Source organism: Gorilla gorilla, chromosome 1 (genome assembly GCF_029281585.2).
Source record: "Gorilla gorilla gorilla isolate KB3781 chromosome 1, NHGRI_mGorGor1-v2.1_pri, whole genome shotgun sequence".
NCBI classification, from domain to species: domain Eukaryota; kingdom Metazoa; phylum Chordata; class Mammalia; order Primates; family Hominidae; genus Gorilla; species Gorilla gorilla.
In genome coordinates, this window is record NC_073224.2 from 173,263,686 (window position 1) to 173,284,455 (window position 20,770).

At 37.2% G+C, this 20,770-nt stretch overlaps 1 protein-coding gene across 39 annotated transcripts in view; it reads right to left on the minus strand.

Annotated features, from left to right (window-relative positions):
• The window catches only part of SGIP1 (SH3GL interacting endocytic adaptor 1), a 216,292-nt gene that overhangs the window by 17,750 nt on the left and 177,772 nt on the right, over positions 1–20,770 (minus strand). For all 39 annotated transcript variants that reach the window (XM_063697907.1, XM_063697898.1, XM_063697857.1 and 36 more), the window contains 2 exons: positions 11,234–11,345; positions 1,197–1,352 (listed from right to left, as the gene is read on the minus strand). In XM_063697907.1, coding sequence (XP_063553977.1) covers positions 1,197–1,352; positions 11,234–11,345 — 268 coding nt within the window. The remainder of the gene's footprint in view (positions 1–1,196; positions 1,353–11,233; positions 11,346–20,770) is intronic.

The window sequence follows — 20,770 nt, forward strand, 5'->3', positions numbered from 1 at the left end:
GCTGTTAAAATGTATTGGAGAGGGGCAAGATTGGATTCAGGGAGAGAAGGCAATTGCAGTGGTATGGGGAAAAGACAGTGGTCACTTGGACAAGGGAGGTGGCAGTAAAGAAAAAAGTGGCCACTTCAGAGAGAGGTTTGTAGATGAACATCAGGACTTGATGGAGAAGCTGTCAAGAAGACTTCTTTCAGCTCATTCACTGCAAATAATTAACTTGTATAATTGATCATTTTAATAGCATGCATGCATGTGGGTTTGTGTGACTGTGCATATGCATAATAAAGACATCAAATTCAGGTTTAATAGTTAGAAAATGTGAAAAATTACATTGATATAAACATATTTGCATAAGTTTCTTTTATGTCATACATGTAAAATTCCATCAAAACAATGATCATTACAATGAAATTGTATTGACTATTAAACCTGAATTTGATGTCTTTATTATGCATATGCACATGCACAGTCACACCTACACACACAATTGATTTAAAAAGAAGGCCAGGCGTAGTGGCTCATGGCTGTAATCTCAGCACTTTGGGAGGCCAAGGCAGGCAGATCACTTGAGGTCAGGAGTTTGAGACCAGCCTGGCCAACATGGCGAAACCCCATCTCTACTAAAAATACAAAAATTAGCCAGGTGTGGTGGTGGGCGCCTGTAATCTCAGCTACTTGGGAGGCTGAGACAGGAGAACCACTTGAACCCAGGAGGCGTAGGTTGCAGAGAGCTGAGATGGTGCCACTGCACTCCAGCCTAGGCAACAGAGCAAGACTCCATCTCAAAAATAAAATAAAATGAAATAAAATAAAAATAAAAAGATGCTCATACAATGAAAGGGTTTTATTCTTGTTATTTGGCTCATTTCCCACCATTGTCATCCACTGTCTGTTGATAATGAGTAAAACAGACAATGAACAAACTGTTGCTGATACAGATTTTCTTACTCTGTCTCTGTAACCACTTGAGATAGTTGGCCATTAAAACACGTATATGCATATGCAGTCACACATTCACACACAATCACCCACAACAAATTTTGATAGCTGGTAAAAATTCTGTGCTTGAATCTACAAATATATCTGAGTGGTGGTAATTTCACTATAGTGCGACCCTCTTGCTAAGATATATCCCTCATCTAAGTACAAAGTACTAAGCCACATATATCTCTGAAAAATTTATGCAAAATCATATTTACCAGCAGAGAAGTTGGGGGTTTGGTAGGACGTGTTCTAACCTGCTGAAATTTATCACCCGAAAAGTCAGAGCAGCTGGGGACGGGTTGTTGGCAAAGTGTCTGGTGATGCCAGCAGGAAATGACAACACCATTTCTCCGGTAATCTTAACGATACATCTGGCATATCAAAACACAGAGAGGAAAGAGAGAGAAAATCCATGTCAATACACTGAATCAAAACTGCTGTGAAAAACAATTTATGAGGCAATGTTAAATAGCAGAAGAGATAAAAGGCAGGCTCTTACAATTCCATTAAAAAATACTTTAACTTCTATTTTAGGTTCAGGGGTACATGTGCAGGTTTGTTATATAGGTAAACATGTGACTTGGGGGTTTGGTGTACAGATTATTTTGTCACCTGGGTACTAAGCATAGTATTTGACAGTTTTTTTTTTCTGAACTTTTCTCTTCTCCCATCCTCCTCCCTCAAGCAGGCCCTAGTTTCTTTTGTTCCTCTCTTTCTGTCCACGTGTTCTCATTATTCAGCTCCCACTTATAAGTGAGAACATGTGGTGTTTGTTTTTCTGTTCCTGTGTTGGTTTGGGAAGGATAATGGCCTCCAGTTCCATCCATGTTCCTGCAAAGGACATGATCTCATTCTTTTTTTATGGCTGCATAGTATTCCATGGTGTATATGTAACACATTTTCTTTATCCAGTCGATCATTGATGGCCGTTTAGGTTGATTCTGTGTCTTAGCTGTTGTGAAGAGTACTGCAATGAACATACCAATGCATGTGTCTTGATGATAGAATGATTTATATTTCTTTGGGAATATAACCAGTAATGGGATCTCTGGGTCAAAGGGTAGTTCTGTTTTTAGCTCTTTGAGGAATCACCACACTATTTTCTACAATGGTTGAATTAATTTACACTCTCACCAGCAGTGTATCATTTCTAACTTATCTGAGAACTCAATGGTCAGCACTTATTTTAAAAAGTGAGTATTTTGTTTTATGTGTTTTGAAATGTAAGAAGAAAAGTACAGCTTTTCTCTTTCTGTAGAAGTCTATAGCTTCACCTCATGAATAGAATCCTCTACTCTGGTGGTTCTCCCTCACTTTGATTTCTGAATCTTTGGCAGCATATTTGAAGATAGTATATTGTACAATGTTATCACATTATTTCCTGGACTTGTCTTACTTAGCTCTTCGAGTAACATGAGTAATGCCTTTAGCATGTTGTTTTATGTACTCATGAGGTACAGTTTTTGCCTTGCACTTAACTAGTTCTTCATTCCATTAATTTGTCTATTTGGTCAAAATTGTAAAATCAGTCACATAAGTTAACACAATGGGATGATAGCATGGAAGGAAAAACAATTCTTTTTTTTTTTTAAAAAAAGGCTTTATGAAGATATAATTGATATATAATAAACTGAACTTATATACAGTGTAAAACTCCATGAGATTATATGATGTAAAATCATCATACAATTAAGAAAATGAACATTTCCATCATCCCTGAAAGTTTTCTTATGCTTTTTTGCAATCCCTTTTTGTAATCTCTCCCACTGCCTCCTTTCCCTGTCCCTAGGCAAGAGTTAATATGTTTCACTATAACTTCATTTGCAATTTCTAGAATTTCATATAACAGAATTGTAAGGTGTGTGATTTTTTGTTTCTTTCACTGCACATAATTATTTTGAGACGTGTTCATGTAGTTGTGTGCACTAATAGTTCATTTCTTTTTGTGGCTGTGTAGTGTATGGGTATACCACAGTTTTAAAAAATACATTCACCTACTGAAGAACATTTGGCTTCTTTCCAGTTTTTGCCTATTACAAATAAAGGTGCAATGAATACGCGTGTACGGGTATTAGTATGAATATACCCTGTCATTTCTCTTGGTAAGTACACAGGAGGAGAGTCACTAGCTCACATAATAGGTGTAGACTCTCAAAGAAACTGCCTAACTGTTTTCTAAAGTGGAAAATACAGCTGTGCATGAGGGTTTTAGTTCTTCCACATTCTCACCAACACTTGGTAGAACTGATCATTTTAATCTTAGCCATTCTCATAGGTGAGTAGTGGTATCTTCTTGTTTTAATTTGCATTTCCATAATGGCTAAGGATCATAAGCATCTTTTATGTGCTTGTCATCAGTTATCTTCTTTGGCAAAGTATCTGCTTAAACTGTCTGCCAAGTTTTTAAATAGAGTTGTTTGTTCTCTTATTGAATGTTAAGGTTTCTTTATACATTCTGGGCATGTCATTTATCAGATATATAATTTGCAGCCCAGTCTGTGGCTTGTTTTGTTTTTTCTTTCTCTTAAAAGGACATTTGAAGAGCAGAAGTTTTTAATTCATCAATTTATTCTTTTATAGACTGGGTTATATCTAATCCAGTCATTCTTTCGGTGTCTTATTTAAGAAATCTTTGCCAAACCGAAGGTCACAAAAGTTTCATTTGTATTTTCTTTTTCCTTTTTGAGACAGGGTCTTTCTCTGTCACCCAGACTGGAGTGCAGTGGTGTGAGCATAGCTCACTGTAGTCTCAAACTCCTGGCCTCAAGCAGTCCTCCTGCCTTGGCCTCCCGAACTGCTGGAATTACAGGCATGAGCCACTGCAACTGTCTCACTTATATTTTCTTCTAGAAGTTTAAAAAAAATCTTTGAGTTTACATTTAGCTTCATTACCCATTTTCACCTATTTTAGTCTTACAATGTGTATAGTGTCAAGTATGGATCTCAGTTCATTTTGTGTGTGTGTGGATATGAATATCCAGTTGTTTCAGCATCATTTTTTTGAGAAGACTGTCCTTTCTCCGCCGAATTACCTTGAAAATTTTGTTGAAATCTAATTGCCCTTATCTGTGTGAGTGTATTTCTGGATTCACGATTCATTCTGTTCTATAGATTTATTTGGTCTATTTTTTAAGCCAGTATTGCACTGTCTTGATTACAGTAGCTTTATGATAGTTCTGAAATCAAGTAATGTTAGTCCTCTAACTTTGTTCCTTTTCATAGTTGTTTTCGCTATGGTAGGCCCTTTGAATTTCCACATGAGGTTTATAATCATCGTGTCAATGTCTATATAAAATCAATTCATTGCCTCCCCGTTCCAATTCACCCTTTACTGACTGCTCTGAGAAAATTAACGGATCTTTATTGTATTTTTCTCCTTGCCTGCAGGAACCATGCTTAGTTTTGTCAGTAGAGGGCGCTAGAGAGACATTGCAGGAGAAAGGGGTTTTCCTTCACCCTTCCAGCCTGCTTGCAAATGCAGGCTCTTGCAATGCACAAGGCTTATGTAGTGCTAGGTTGTTGAAGTTACAAGAGGCTTGTGTGTGGCTCCTGCAGTGCATGTAGTGTCCCCAGAGTGTAGGTTTTGCAAGCCATATAGCTCTGCCAGTGCCTGGTAGCACAGACAGCTTTCCTGTCATCTGACTCATGTAGTACAACTGGCTGGGCTGCCACAATGCCCAGATCTTGCAATGCAGATGGATTCTTTTCCAGCCTCCTGCCATGTTCACACCTTCTCCACCGCCATCTTCTGCAGTGCATGGTGGCGGCAGCACCCATCAACCTTAGCTTCCCCTGGCAATTCCCTCGGCCAGTTTTGTAGTAGAGTGCCTCAGTGAAACACCTTCCCGTGAGCAGCTGGAAGTCAGCTGGGCTCTCCTTATGCCAGGCCTGAAAACTCTCAAGCAGGTAAGCTGGAGCAATCATAGGGCACACCTCCCCTTTTAGGGATCACTGCCTTCGCCTGAAGTCCAGTGTCTTGCAAGTCATTGTTTTATATATTTTGCTCATTTTTAAGCTGTTTGAGGTAGAAGGGTAAATTGGTCTGTTACTCTACCTTGGCTAAAGCAGAAATTTCACAAGGATTTTATTCTTCTTTGGGACACAGTAAATGCTTAAAGTGAGTGAGCTTCTTTATGATTTCCTCCAATGTCTCCACAGCTGACTCTTGTAGTACTTCACCTCTAAGTTCAGGTATGTACTTTCTGGGGAAATTGATGTTAATAAATGAAAACTTTGCTCACATTGGAGCATGGGGACTCCATGTTGTCCTACAGTTACCTTGTATATTGTGTAACTCTAATGGATGAAACATACATGGTTCAGGTGAGGTGCTCTCTGGCATACATTCAAAATAGCTTAAATGAGGAACTGCTATAACCTTGTAGGTATAAGGCTGGGTTTGGGGCAGAGATTGGGAGCCGATGAGCTTCTTAAAGATGCCATGTGAGCCTCCCTCACTCAGGTGTTAAATCCATAACTTTGTAGTGCTCTGAATGGGATTTTTGGTTTCTGGAAGTTTGCATTTCCATCTCTCCTGGAGAACACTGCTGACCTCCCAGTTTGGGAGCAAACTGCTGTCTTCCTTCTCTACCTTTTAGATCCATTAACCCTGTTTGTATACTAGTGCCAAATTGGTTCTGAACCTTGATTTCCCCTCAAGCTGAGTCTACTCTTGATATTTGTCCATATGTGGACATGTAGAATATTGTTTGGCAGCTATTAGAAAACAATTAGAGCACTTATAAAATTAGATTTCAGCACCTACCATCACTCAGAATATTGTTATTAGCAGTGGTAGCTCAACTGTTCTCTAACTGGTAGGGAATTTTCTCAGTTTTCTTGCCAAGTTGCTCAAAATGAGATCTAAATGGTGTCTTGGTAGGAGATAAAGTTTCTGTTTTGAAAGCAAGTCAGACAGGGGAGGAGGTGGCATTTATTACCTCAACAGGCATCTGTCTATTCACTCCTAACTATGCAAGTTGTTCTTGTTATTTTTTCCAGTGGGGTGGTAATTTAAAAACGAGCAAAATAGCCTCTGCTTTCAAAGGGCTTACAGTGTTGGGTAGAAGGTGGGAGAAGTAGTCCATGTAGTCCTGTGTAAGAAGCACTGAGGCCTCAATTACATTTCAGCATCACAATTGTCAGAGCCAGAACTTTTGCTGACTTATTAATCCATCCAGTGTCTAAATTGACCTGAAATTTTATATATAAAAATTTAATATTTTCTATACTCACCAAAGAATTTTTTTTAACTTAAGGATTTTTCCTACCAGTATGCAAGGTGGCTACATTTCATGTGAGTTTGAATGGTGGAAATAATGTGAGATGGAAATATGAATAGATGCTTACTTCATGAATAAAATAAGAAATCATGTGAATCCTCACAAATGAAACATTTGTCAAAAAATGGCAAAACTTCAAAGTCAACCAGCCAAGTGACTTATACACTGGATTTTCCCTAGCTGGTCACAGAAACACTGGCCAGTTTTGTTCAGGGAATGTGTGAGGTCATCAGAGATGCATCTCTCTCATAAAATACGATTTATATGTACTGCTAACGAAACCCCTAGGTCTGTTTCTCAGTGTACATCTGTGTAGATGTAGCTTCTCTTCTTTTCTTTACAATTCCCTTTCTTTGGCTTATGTACTGCTTTTCATATTACAAGACTAAGTTCAAAAGAAGGCCTTTCCGAAACATTTCTTAATATCCTCTCCATTTAGCCTTCCTTGGTTTCTCCTTTCTCTGGGTTTGCTTGGAGATAGGTACAGATCTTTTTCTAGAAAATTATGTTGCAGTTTCACGCACATCTTATCTACTATTGTGAAGACAAGTTCTGGGTCATAGGTTCTGGGAAGGCAACAGTGCATAATGTAGAACTCAGAGTAAGAACTCATTGTTTAAAAAATAAATTCATACATTTACTTATTTATTTATAGGGTGCCTACACAATATACCAGGCACAATGTAATGTGCTAGATTTGGCAGTGACAAATTGGACAAATGGTCCTTGTGCAAATTTCTAGTTTAAACTGGAAGACAGATACTGAATAAATAATTAAAATGTGATGATAAAAGAAGGATAAGAGAGAGCCAAGTAACCTAAGCTTTTCTAGGGAATTAGAGAGTTAATCTCTGACCCTTGTTTTTAAGCACCAATGTTCTTTAAATAGGAACTAATAGCGGGAGATGTGTTTCCCCAGTCAGTAGCAAAGGTCAAGGAATTTGCTGCCTGTGAGCTACTGAGAAAGTCTTACATGTCAGAATACCTGTTACGAGTGCTCTGAATATTTACAGTATAACTATATTTAAATGGGTTACATATCATAGTATATAAAAATTAAGATAGTAGATTTCTGTTCCCAATGGATGATCTGAGAACAAATGGCTTTGATGCAGGATGACAGGGAACTATAGACAAAATCAAATCCAAATGCCTTTGCTGCATCATTTCTCTGTTTGGTACCTTGGCTGGCATTATTTCCACCTGGTGATAGAACTTGAGTTGTTTCCTTGAAAGTGAGTGATAAAGGAAGAGCAATTAAAATGGTTGCTGAAGATGAAATTAAATATATGAGTGTCATTTCATGATTCATTTATAAGTTTCTGATTTCAAAATTTTAATGAAATAAACTGGATCTCCCACCTACCAGCATAGAGGATATCCTACAACTATTTATGGCAATAAAATTAAAAACAGATTCCATATACATCCACAAGTCAAAGACTCAGTTAATTTAGAAGGGTATAGGAAAAACACTAATATTAATTTGGCTCAAGTGCCATGTCATTGGAATGCCAAGGCCGCAGACATCGAGCTTACAGGTGCAGACTATCCTACACGCCTGTCATAGTGTATTGGGAAAGTGAACCAGGATGAAAACCCTGGCTTATATCATGACAGGCCGATGGGATAGGCTGCTATACCACTTATTGGAATTAAAAAATACGTTAATAACGGCTTCTTGACTCCCACTGCACCATATTTACACCTGTTCTCTGGTGCACTTGGTATTATATTTGTGCACAAGTCCTATTTTCCATATGAGCTGTCTTTATCACCAGTATATCTCCTGTCTAGCACAATGGCAGGTACGTAGTAGCCATTTTGTAAATGTTAGGTGAGTAATTCAATTCAACTTGTTCAGCAAATATGCCTTGTCCTGTATAGCTGAGGACACAACAGTGAACCAAACAGGCAAAATCCAATTCTCATGGTATTTACATTCTAGTGGGGGAGAAGACAAATAATGGACAACAACAACATAAAAGATGTTAGAGAGAAGGGCTATGGAGACAGAGAACGTGAGGTAAAGAGGAAGAAAATGTTGACGGGGTGGGGAGCAGTGTTGTTATTTTATATAGGATGGACAAGGAAGGTCTCTTTGATAAATTTACTGAAGAATCATGAAGGGAATGAGGGGACAGGTCACTCAGAACCTAGGAGAAGATTTCACGAAGGCAGAAAGTGAAGCAAATGAAAACCCATGAGGTGCGGGTGGGTTGGGGTGATGGAAGAGAGACGCCATGAGGCCATGTGGCTAGAGTGGAGTGAATATGGAGGTGAGGGTTGGAGGCACGGTCAGGGATAAGGAAAGGAGTGATGGAGATGGGATCAGAGAAACGGCCACTGGGGTGAGGCTGGGGGAGTCTCGAAGGGCAGATCATGGAGGGTCTTGTAAGAGTATTATGAAGCATTTTGTTTTTACTTTGAACAAGATGAGAGGATTTTGAGCAGAAGAGTGACATGATATCTTGTGACTTTGTAGGGGTGCAAAAGCGGAAGAAGGGAGACCAATTAGATCTCTCTGAATAAATTAGTGGATGAATGAATGAAAGCCAATTAGGAAGCAGACAAAGATGAATTCATTCTTGTGTGATCCCCAGCGGTTTTCACTCAGGTATATACATTCACTCCTGACTACTCTTATTTTTCAAAAGGGCAATTCTGGCCAGGCACAGTGGCTCACGCCTGTAATCCTAGCTCTTTGGGAGGCCAAGGTGGGCAGATCATTTGAGCCCAGGAGTTCAAGACCAGCCTGGGCAATATGAAAAAACCCCGTCTCTAAAAAAAATACAAAAATTAGCCGGGTGTGGTGGCATGTGCCTGTAGTCCCAGCTACTCAGCAGGCTGAAGTGGGAGAATTGCCTGAGATTGGGAGGTTGAGGCTGCAGTGAGCTGTGATTGTGCCATTGTGCTTCAGCCTGGGCAAAAAAGTGAGACCCCATCTCAAAAAATAAAATAAAAACATAGAAGGATGTTTCTGTCTGCTTTTCTCAATTTAGGCCAACCTGATTTTCTAAGGTATAAGGTCAGTAGTCAGTGATAAATTTTCTTAGAATTGGAGTAACAGAAAATTATGCAAATTCTTTGTCCAAAGAAGATTCTACAGAACAAATATGTATGAATAAAGCATATCTACAGCTAACGCTCATGATGTCTACTTGCCTTAACATTTCAGACGTATGCTCTATAGGAGGTAGCTTGTGATTTCTATTGATATGGGGATGTGGCAAATGGCCTTTCTGTTTTGAAGATGAAAGAGAAAAGACGTGGAAAATCCAGAGTCCACAGTGCTTGTTTCTCTATAATATTCTGGGCATAGAATGAAACCTAGATGTTGTTTAAAGAGACATGAAGTTGAAAGATCCTAGTGGCTGGCTAGTACACTTAAAGGTGGAGTTACTAATTGTATTAGTTTTCCAGTATAATATTGTTAGATTTCGAGTTTTACGTCTAAAACTAGTGTTTCTGAAGTGTCAAGAGGATTCATGATTAGTTATACCAATTTCCACTTAAAATATATATGGAGATCCAAGTTCTAATTATATTTAATTATCACTGTTTCAAAAAATTTTTATAGTATAGTCTAGTGTTCTATATACACATAGACTTTTTCTTCTCCAGTTTTTAAAATTGTATTTATTTTTCTGAAACAGGTTCTTGCTCTGTCACCCAGGCTGGAGTGCAGTGGTGTGATCATGGCTCACTGCTGCTTCTGCTTCCCAGGTTCAAGCGACCCTCCCACCTCAACTTCCTAAGTAGCTGGGACTGCAGGTGTGCACCACCCGCTCAGCCAATTTTTGTATTTTTTGCAGAGGCAGGCTCTCCCTATGTTGCCAGGGGTGGTCTTGATCTCCTGGCCTCAGCAATCCTCCTGTCTTGGCCTCCCAAAGTGCTGGAATTACAGGTGTGAACCACCATGCCTGGTCTCCATTTCTTATTGTCATAAATATTAAGTTTTTCAAAGCCCTAGTCTTTGTAAGTAAAAAAATTAAGAGCAATTCTTTCCTCACTTAGGTTTCCCCTTTATTGATCAAATTCAGGCCTGGAATTATATTAATGACACTATTGAAAATAAGTCTGACTTAGTTGTTTAGTTTTTGGTGTAGATCACTAATCACTTTTAATCTTTTTTTGGATTACAAATCTCTTTGTTAAGTGATAAATGTTATTATAGACTCTTTTTATAGAATAATGCACACATGCGCACACATAAAATACACAATATAATTTCAGGGAAACCATTGATTTTCTGAATCCTATCCATGGAATTCCTTAGCAAGAGGCCAAATATTTAATTACATCACATATGCATTCAGACCAAGTCCATTGTCAGTATGTACATGTATAAGTGAAATCAGGCTCATGTAAATAGAAAGTGGTGAATTTTCCCTAGAATTTTTACTTTGCTCTGATTATAATTTTTTCTTTCTCTTTCATTTTTGGCCAGTTTTTCCTTATTTAGTAGGGGTCACAGAAAATTTGTTCCCTTGCTACTTCGTGTGTTTTGAGAAGCTGTTTCTTCTTTCATGTTCTCATCCCAGTGAACCGTTGTTTTAATTTATATGTGGGTGATTCCTGTCCAGGAAAGATTAAGACAATAAAAGACATGATCTGCACATTTACTTTTGTGAGACAATAAATTTCCTCATTGTTGACAGACTGGGTTAGAGTTTTCTGTTACTTGCAACCAAAGCGGAATCAAAGATTTCTAGATTTCTAGGGTAAGTTCTCTAGAACCAAAATGGAATCAAAGATTTCTGGAGTAAATTCTCTTGATACATTTTTTAAAAGCATGAAATCAATATTCCTAATGACATTTTCACCTCTATCCTAGCTGTGCCATCTACTATTGCTAACTGAATTATTTTTTGCTTTTTAAAAGAAAAAATGAAAAGGTTGTATTTAGGCTGTTCCACACTCAATAGGACAGAACTCAGAAAGTACAATGGACCAAGTATCAGGCTTACTTGCTTGGGTCTGCTCCTTTGAAATAGGCATTGACTGTTTCTGTAAATGCTGCTGCAACAGGGAGAGTGTCCTGAGCTCCCATGGTTAGGGGGCTGGGTCCCCTGGAAGAACCTGCATGAAATGAAAAATTTTCATTTATTATGAAAATAGGAGACACTTTAGTATATGTGAAATTAAAAGCCCATTAAAGGATTAAGGAATAAAATCTACCCCTTAATGTAAAACAAAATGTGCTAAGAACCATAACTCTGTATATTCAACATAGAGCTCAAGTATTTAAAAGGAAATATTTGGCTGGTTTACAGACAAACACACTTGAAATTAATTCAATTATGTATTTTGCTACAGAGAAGAAAATCCAAGCAGAACAAAGTCACAGGGGTTTTCAAATGTTTTGCATAAAACATAAGGCAGTATTTGCATGACAGTTTGTACAGCAGGTGGTTAATAAAGACAGTTATTAGTTTCCTATTTGAGCATTCATTCCAATCAATTGCCCATACTCAAAACATTTTTCATTTCTTCATTTTGAATAGCAGCCAAGTGGTATCACATTACCCACTTTTTTTTTCTGGATTATTTCCATTTCAAAAAGCCCAGTTACTCTCAGATCAAGTAAGCTCAAGTTTACATGTCCAAAAACATACACAACCAAACTATACACATTGACTTACCACAACACATAAATGCACTAATTCACACTATTAAAAATAACAGCAGCTCTCATGTCTGTTGAACACCTGCTATATACAGGTGTTCATGCAGACATGGGCAAGGCATGTCTGTATGAACATGGGTGCCTTACATGAATAATCTCATTCAAATTCCACATCAACCCTGTGGGATAGGTACGATTATTCCCATTTTATAGAAGAGGAAACAGAAGCTCCATGTAAGTGACTTGCCCAAGATAATATAGTTAGTTAAATGGGAAAACAAAAATTCAAACCTAGGTTTATCTCCCTATAAAACTCATGTTTTTCCCGGTATACCATGCAGTGTACTAAATGAAACAGTTTCCTGTGTCATTTTGCTGTAACCCGTAGCTTCTGAAAAGTATCAACATTTAAGATTTTTTTTTTGTTATTGATCTCTAGGCATGGTATTGAACAGTGAAGTTTTGGTAATACTCACTGCTTCCCCTTCCTGCCAAACAAAATGCATTTACTCTACCCCACTCCCAGCATAGACTACTTACTTTAATGTTAGGCTTGTTTTCTTTTGCCTTCAATAACTTTTGTCCTCTTCTCCAAGTCTGAACATAATCTACCATTTGTACACCTCCCTCCTCAATAAAGCTTCCCTTGATCACTCTAGTTCATGCTAGTCTCTTTTTTTATCTCCTCTTGGCTTTCAATATCTTGGACTTGGCAATTAACAATTAATTTAACAAACAGTTATCTAATATCTAATATCTACTATGTATCAGGTATTATGGTAGGTGCTGGGGATTCAAAAACACATGGTCATTGTCCTCAATGAGTTACCATCAGCAGCAGCATTCCGATCATCAGCATCATCAACATTCACTAATCTTAATGACCTCCATTAACATTATTTGTTGCACACTTACTAAGTGTTTTACATATATTGCCTATGTAAATGTATGAAGTAAAAATTGTCTTCATTTTACAGTTTGATGGAACCAAGGCTCAAAGACTTTATACAACTTGTTCAGTCCTGCACAGCTGGTATGCATAAAGTTTAAGATTGGCACTGGGGTATGTATGAGTTCAAAGCTTAGGCTCTGAGGACGTTATTATTTTGCCTTCTTAGTAGGCAATTATAGTACCAAGTGGGCAATTACAGTGCCACTGGGTGAGTCTGAAGTTGGAGTGTGCATGGATAAGTCTTCGCTACCCACGGAGCTCTAAATTTTAAAAGGAAGGAACAGTGGCATTAGCTTCTTTAATGAGACCTTGACAGTACCTAAAACCCAGCCTGGATGATATTGGCCTTTCACTAAATACATGTTGAATTATCCATGGTTGGGTCTCAGAAAAGTAAGGTTTATGCACATTTATAAACCGTAAAGGCACAATAAACACAGGCCATTATTTTGTAATGGTGTTGTTCAGTTTATTTCATCACTCATTAATTCAAATGTTTATTGAGCAACTACCAGCTTCTGGAGAAGAATGGCTTCTCTAACTGTTGAGGCCACAGTGGTAAGAGGGCTGGACTGTTGCCACTCTATTAGGGTCATTGCCACTATGTGATTGAAACTTGGTGTTTGGTGAGGAGGATAGATAAATCTACATTCAAATACAGTGATTTGATAAATTCTTTCAAAGAATGAGCAAAGCTCTATGAAAGCACTTAATGATGCTTGTATAGGTCAGGGAAAGTTTCATTAAGACGATATTGGAGCTGAGGTCTGAGGATGAAGATAATCTTACTAAGGGTAGAAGGAAGGAGGTCCACCTTCTATGTACGTGTGGAACTGAGCAGATACATTTTAAGAAACTACAGGAAGTGTGGTATTTGTGTGTGTATGTGAGTGTGGTGGGTATTGAAGAGTGACATGAGGAAGCAAATGAGGCTTGGGGAGTTAGCAATTAGGTCATGAAGAGTTTTATATAAATATTTAGGAAAATTTGTCTTTATAGTCATTAAAATCATAATTCCTTTTTGATAATCTAATACAAATCTAAGAATACTTTTCAGAGCAAAGCACTCATATATACATCATTTTTATTATTTAAAGTAGAATTATAAATTTCCTGAGGTTCTTGGGGTCCTGGAACTGGGGTTAGAACACCCTGAACGGAAGATGGGAGGCCTCTGAAGTATTTGAAACAATGGACTTGAGTTTAGAGCATGCTAGCTATGTAAACGTATGAAGTAAGTATTGTCTTCATTTTACAGTTTGATAGAACCAAGGCTCAAAGTGTGGTGCATCATTTAATGAAGGAGACAATAATGTAGGTGAGGAGATTTCTTAGGAAAAAAGATAAAAATGATGAGAAAAGCAGATATTAGTATATAAAGGGAATGTCATCATCATAATATTTTTCAATTCTGCAAAGCATTTAATAGTCTTCTATGATAGTCTTGTGAATAAAATAGTGAAAGTTGTGTGGATCATAGTCTTGCCAAGTGAATTGACAATTAGATAAATCACAATATCCAATGAGCATGAATCAGTAGCTATACATCCATTGTGAAGGAACTCTCTAGTGGATTATCTCAGAGATTGGTCCCTAGTCTGGGCTCTTTGGTGGCTTGGATGAAACTGAATAAAGTGCTCAGAAATGGCACATGGTAGTGGCTAAGAGCATGGGATTTAGCATCAGACATACCTGGGATTGAGTCCTGTCTCTGACACTTGTTATCTAAATGATCTTTGGCAGGGATGATGTCATGATACCCATTTTGTAGGCCTGTTCTGAGGATAAAATGAGGCAAAGCATTTAGCACCGCGCTTGAACCATAGTAAGCACTCAGTAATGATTAGCTACTTTTATGATGATCATCATGGCAGATTCATTAAAAGTGCTAAAAATTTTCTTATATTTTTGAGGTACTGAACTGGAACTTATAAGAAAAATATCAGCAGAAACAAGTGTAAAATTCTTATATATCAAGGTTTAAAATTAATGAAACAATTGTGATTTGGTGAAAACTTGCTTGATAGAAGAATATGTGAAAAAAAGCACCTGGAGGTTTTAGTTGATCATCAATTTTCTATTGTTGAGTTCTAAACATCTTGCCTAACTTGGGCTATATCAAAGGATGAGTAAGAGACACATCACTAGAAATGATGGTCGTAGTGCTTTTTGTTTGCTTGTGTGCTTTGTTTTAAAGCTCACAGATGGCAATTGCAACACACAACCACAAGTCAAAGACCACACTGTTCAGTGTAATGATACACAAGGCCATCTCTGGCATGCTCAAGACCCATTTCTCCTTACCCACCTCCCCCACGCCCCCCAACAACAACACATCCTCTAGCTATGTTAACTTCTGGGCACTATAATCCTTATTGTAGAAGTGATCAGTGATGCCAGGGAAGCAGAAACACAGAAAACAACAAACATTTAAAGAACCTTCTTATCTTTAAGGATCCAAAATTTACAACCCTAATTTCTTCACATCCGTGTACATTGCAATTGATATGCCATTTTTTGTTTTACTTTTTCCCACTTACAATATTCCTTATTGCTATTTGGTCTACATATCATTTTCCACAACTATTTGTTATTCTACAAACATTATCCAAATGTTGAACCACTTCTGGATAGCAATCTAAATCCATCTTTGTTTAAACTGGTATTGTGTTCCTTTTTTAATTTCCTTAAGATGTAATTTATTCCTACAAAGTAGAATGACCAAATCAAAAGGCAGATCAATGTTTAATTGACAAGAATACCGGGTATTTTGCATAGAGATTATACTCAATAAAAATGATATGAGTAATAAATGCATGCTTTCATCTCCCCGTAGCACCTCAGAGAGTTTTTGTTTAGTAGCATTATTGGAAAACAGGGCTAAAACCAGAAAAGTGTCCAAGATAATGAGAAATTCAAGCCTTATGGCCTAAGAAGACTAAGAGGGGCCTGGAAACTTTTTTCTAATAACTGAAATAATATTAACAGACAGCGACTCTGGAGACCAGATTTCAAGGCTATAGATCTGCAAGTTAAGAGCTCTGTGGCCTTGGGGAAATCTTTTAACCTTAGGTGTTAAGGTTCTCTCAATCATGAAATGAAGGCAATAGACTGCATGATGTCTGTGTTTTAAGATTCTATGATTTTAAGTTGTCTATAGGCATTTAGAATTTTTACAGTAAGAACAACTTTCTAACAGAAAAATAAACTGCCCTGAAAACAGCATAACCTCACTGGAGATTTGGGTGGCTCTGTCATATTTACTGAGACACTACCATGTACAAGATGGTGAGGACACAAATATGTAGTCTTTCAGGAAAAAAGACATATGGAAAACTAAATAACAATAATGTATGCCACAAAGAGGTTAGGTAAGACAATAGTTCAAGTGACATCATTATGGGATTATTTCACTGAAAGATTAATTACCAAATGAGTGGTATAGCAGATGCTATTAGTTGATTTAATAAAGGAAACCTGGACTCTAGAGTCATATAGACTTGGGTGTGAATCCTGGCTCTTTGGCTTACCATCTGTATGTCGAGGGACAATGTATTTAAATCTCTCTGTAATCAGTTTCCTCATCTTAAAATGGTATAAAGATAGTATCAATGTTAAAGGCTCATGGTGAACATCAAATAGGATAGCATTTGTGAAGTACTTAACATGGTATGTACTTGAAAACATATGACTAATATTATTGTTTTTGTTGCTGTCATTTTTGTCAGGGTGAGCTTTACTGAGGTTGTTGAATTAGAGTTGGTTCTTTGAAGTTGAGTAGGTTTTTAGGCAGAAACAAAGGGAGATACAAAACAAATAGAATTCTTCACTGAGCATGGAGTTAGCGTAGAATTCTTTCAGCTTCCTTCCATCACTAAAATTCTATCATATAATCTGCGCATGTGTGCCTAATTTTTCACATATCACATAAGTGGCTATTATATTGATTTCGGTGGCTTGATAATACTTGTGTCAATAGGAGATAAAGTTGGTTGAATGCATGTTTATTTTATTCAAATAAACAAATTATTTGAATAATCATAATTAATTTATTAAAATATGAGTTCCTGTAATAATGAGACATTGTGCTAGGTGCCGAGGGATACACAGAAATGTATGAGGCATATCCTTCCCTCTATGGAGTTTATTGTATAAAAGGGGATTATAATATTAACTACAAATGAAACACTATATGAAGTTAGAGAACAGTTTAATATTGTAATTGTTATATTATTGCTGTTAATAATAATTTACAAAGAATTCAATGGAGGCAGTATTTATTGACATGGCTTTTATGTCTATCCTTCAATAACAACAAAAATCAAACACTAATATGGCTTTATGTTCTTTGTACACTGGAGTGTACACAGGTTAGGTATCATTATCTCTAGCCCAAAGTAACTCTGCTGGTAAGTGGTGAAGCTGAAATTCAATCCTAGGTTTTCTGGCTCTCTTAATGGTAATTGTAGCAGCAATGAAAATTTCTATCTCTTACTGCATACCAACCACTATTCAAAGGACTTTACTTATATCAATTATTAATCCTGGTATAAGGTAAGTTTATGAGTGCTATAAGGTAAGTAGTGTTCTTGCCCTTGTTTTACAGATGAGAAAATGGAGGTTTCAAGAAATTCAATAGCCTTGCCATCGTCACCTGGCAAGTAAACAATCAAAACAGAACTGTGATGCAAACCAAGCACTGCCTGACTCTGGATGCCCCCCTCCTCCCTACCTTGCTCAAGGAGCACAGAAGTCAGGAGAGAGTTATCTTAGGAACCTGATAACGTGTTTGTGATACCCCCTAGAAGGATGAGTTGCTGCCATTAGTCTGTGGACCTCCGACAAAAAAGCATCTCCAGAGTACTGGGAAGCAATTGACATGCACACTTTGAGGGGGTTCTGAGGAATGGAAGAGGGCACAGAGAGTCACCAGTGTGTGACTGTGTGTTTTCTGAAAGGCGGTTTTCTGTGACTCTCATTACCAAGCAAGGTCACACAGATGTACACATGTAGACAGCCTGAGACTAAAAATAATTTAAATTCTTAACAGCAGTATGACATCTGACATCTTTAAAAGATGAGGTCCTTAATTTATGAAAGCATTTCATGGGGAGACAAATGAAAAATGAACGTGGGGTAGGAGAACAGACTGTATATGTAAGTGTTTAAAGAAGAGAGACTTTTTAGAAGAGAAAGAAAAAATTAGAAAAAAAAGAGGAAAGAGAAAAAAAGCAAAATGCACAGGTACAGAAATTGAATACAAGTATAAGAAGGTTTCCTTTATAAATAAAGGAGTGTTTACCTCCTGAGTTTAATCAGGTTGCCTCCTATGCACTTCCGCCAATCATGTGCAGTGAGCAAGCCTGCGTTCGGGCAGGCCAGTCTCCCCTTCCTGTGCACTTTCTCCATTTTCCACATAATCTCTTCCACTTTGCAATGTTGAAGTTTAGCACTTTCTGTCATCAAAGCCAGCTCATGAAGACAACGTATTTTCAGTTGTTTTTACATTTAATATGAATTTATGTCAAACTAGTGGCTCCCTCAGGGGTGTTGTGGCATTTGTCACAAAATTAACAATAAATGGTAGTATCTATTATGTAATGTGTTCACATTTTGTGCAATGATTCACATGTGTTATCTCCCTTAATTTGCACCACCATCTCACCAAGTAAGTGCTATTTTAAACGTCTCTTTCTTACAGATGGGGAAAGCTAGAGTGCTTAAATAACCTGCTTAAATTCAGATAACAAATGCCTGCAATAAGGAGTCTAGGATGGTGTCAGAGGGTGTAGGCTTCAGTCTTGACTGTGTTTCTTCAATATTTGACCTGAGCTGGTCGATGATTCTAGCTTCACCTCTGTTAAATTAGGACAATAATACCAGTGCTCCCAATCTTATCCAAGGAAGGATCTGCACCACTAATGCCAGATGACATAAGAGCTGCATATTTTACCTTCTGTTCATCTGAGGTTGGAAACAGTCACCTGGAAAACACAATCTGAAGCATGGGCAGCAGGAGAGAGTGGTCTGATTTGTTTAAAGACAGTCCCCATTTTGCAGGCTATCAGGCCAAACAACTGCCCACCCTACTAGATCTGCTGCAGGCAGGGGGCAAATGACCCTTACGCCCAGGGATGACAATGCGGGGATATAACCAACAGATGGAGACATCAGAAAGCCTCAGAGTGCATAGAAGACAGACGATGCTCCAGAAGATGTATGAAGCAGCAAAGAGTGAAAATTAGACTAGCTTTTTCTTTAAAAGCTGATTATATTAGTTAGAATTAGGAAAAGATAAATGAGACCCAATTCTACAGTAATTTATAGAATATGTTATACATAATGCAGTGACAAAGGGAAAGAATGTTGGAAAGAGATTGAATTAATTTTGAATCTGGGTTTTGCCCTTACCCTGTGACCCTGAAAAATTACCTGACCTCTCTGAGTTTCAGCTTCATCATATTGTATAATGAAGATAGTACCTTTTACAGACATTGGGAGGATTAAATATGATGATATAGGATGTTCTATGTTCTTGTTATTTGAGGATAGTCAATAACAGAAAAATCATTTAACAATTAAGGTACTTAAAATGGATACTAAAATTTTGTAGTATATAATGATAGAAAGGTTTGATTAAGATTCTAAGCTGTCATAAACTAAAGTTGTGAAACGATCTTTTATTAACAAAGTTTAAGCTACATTAATAATTGAGTTCTTAGAATGAATAAAAATAATTTGTGTTGATATTTTTGGGAAGGGTATATTTTTCTGATAAAATTATATTAATAGCTTTACACACCACCCAAGATTTAGGTTTGGCTTTGATTCAGGATCATAAATGGAGCCATTATTGCAGAATTAATTGAGAGTTTTATACATTATTCTAAGGGTCTCTCAGTTTCTTGTCTTTCTTTTGAAGTGGCTCTGAGGTAAGCGTATGTTTTTCCCTCTTCTTTAGTAATTAATAATTTTAATTTCTGTTAAATTCTAAACTGACAATGACTTTAGGTGTGATGAAAAGCTTTACATCATCAGTTTCACTGACTTCATGGAATCCTATATCCTTCCTAAGACTGGCAATTTCGCTTGCAATAAATATGCACTGTATTTGCATGGTATATCCAGTGTTTATATGTCAGATGTTTATGGGAAAATTTATTGGGTTCTGCATTCATGTAATGGGTGGGGATGGACACTAGTGTTAATTTGGGAAAAAGTGTATCAGAATGAGGACTAAGGTTATAAGTAAATACTTTCATGTTGCTGTGGTCTCTGCTTGTCTTCAGAATCCAGTAACTGCAAGGTGACCAATAGTGAACATTGGGACAAAGAGTTTCATTAGTTTATGTAAATTACAGTACCTGACACACAGTAAAAACTCGATAACTTGGCAGCCATTATCATTAGCAGTGAAGAAGAATTTGCCTTACAGTCATGTCATGTAACATATTGTTTCAGGCTCTCCTCAGCACCAGATGCATTTAGTAAATGAGGAAATGATAAAAAGAAATGTAGAAATTCTTTCTATATAGTTCAGTAGAAAGAACTGTATCATGAGAGCTTAACTTGAAAAGGTAAGTGTGCTCCTGTGACATTGTGAATCTTAGCTGAAGTGATGATTAATAAAGTTACTTCTCTATGATAGCAAAAACTTTTCAAAAATGTTTAGGATAGGTTTGGGAGAAAAGAAGTCAAAATAAAGTTACTACATATAAATTTTTAATTTTTTCCCTTTTCTCTAAATCTTGGAATATTATGATTGCAGTTGGCTTAGATTATATAAAATATTATATAAAATATCTTATATGTGTGTAAATTGTGTGTGTGCATGCTGCATATAAAAATCTATCTCTATGTAATGTTTTCTTGAGTGTTTTGATAGTCTTATACTATCACCTAATCTAATTAATAATAATGCTACGA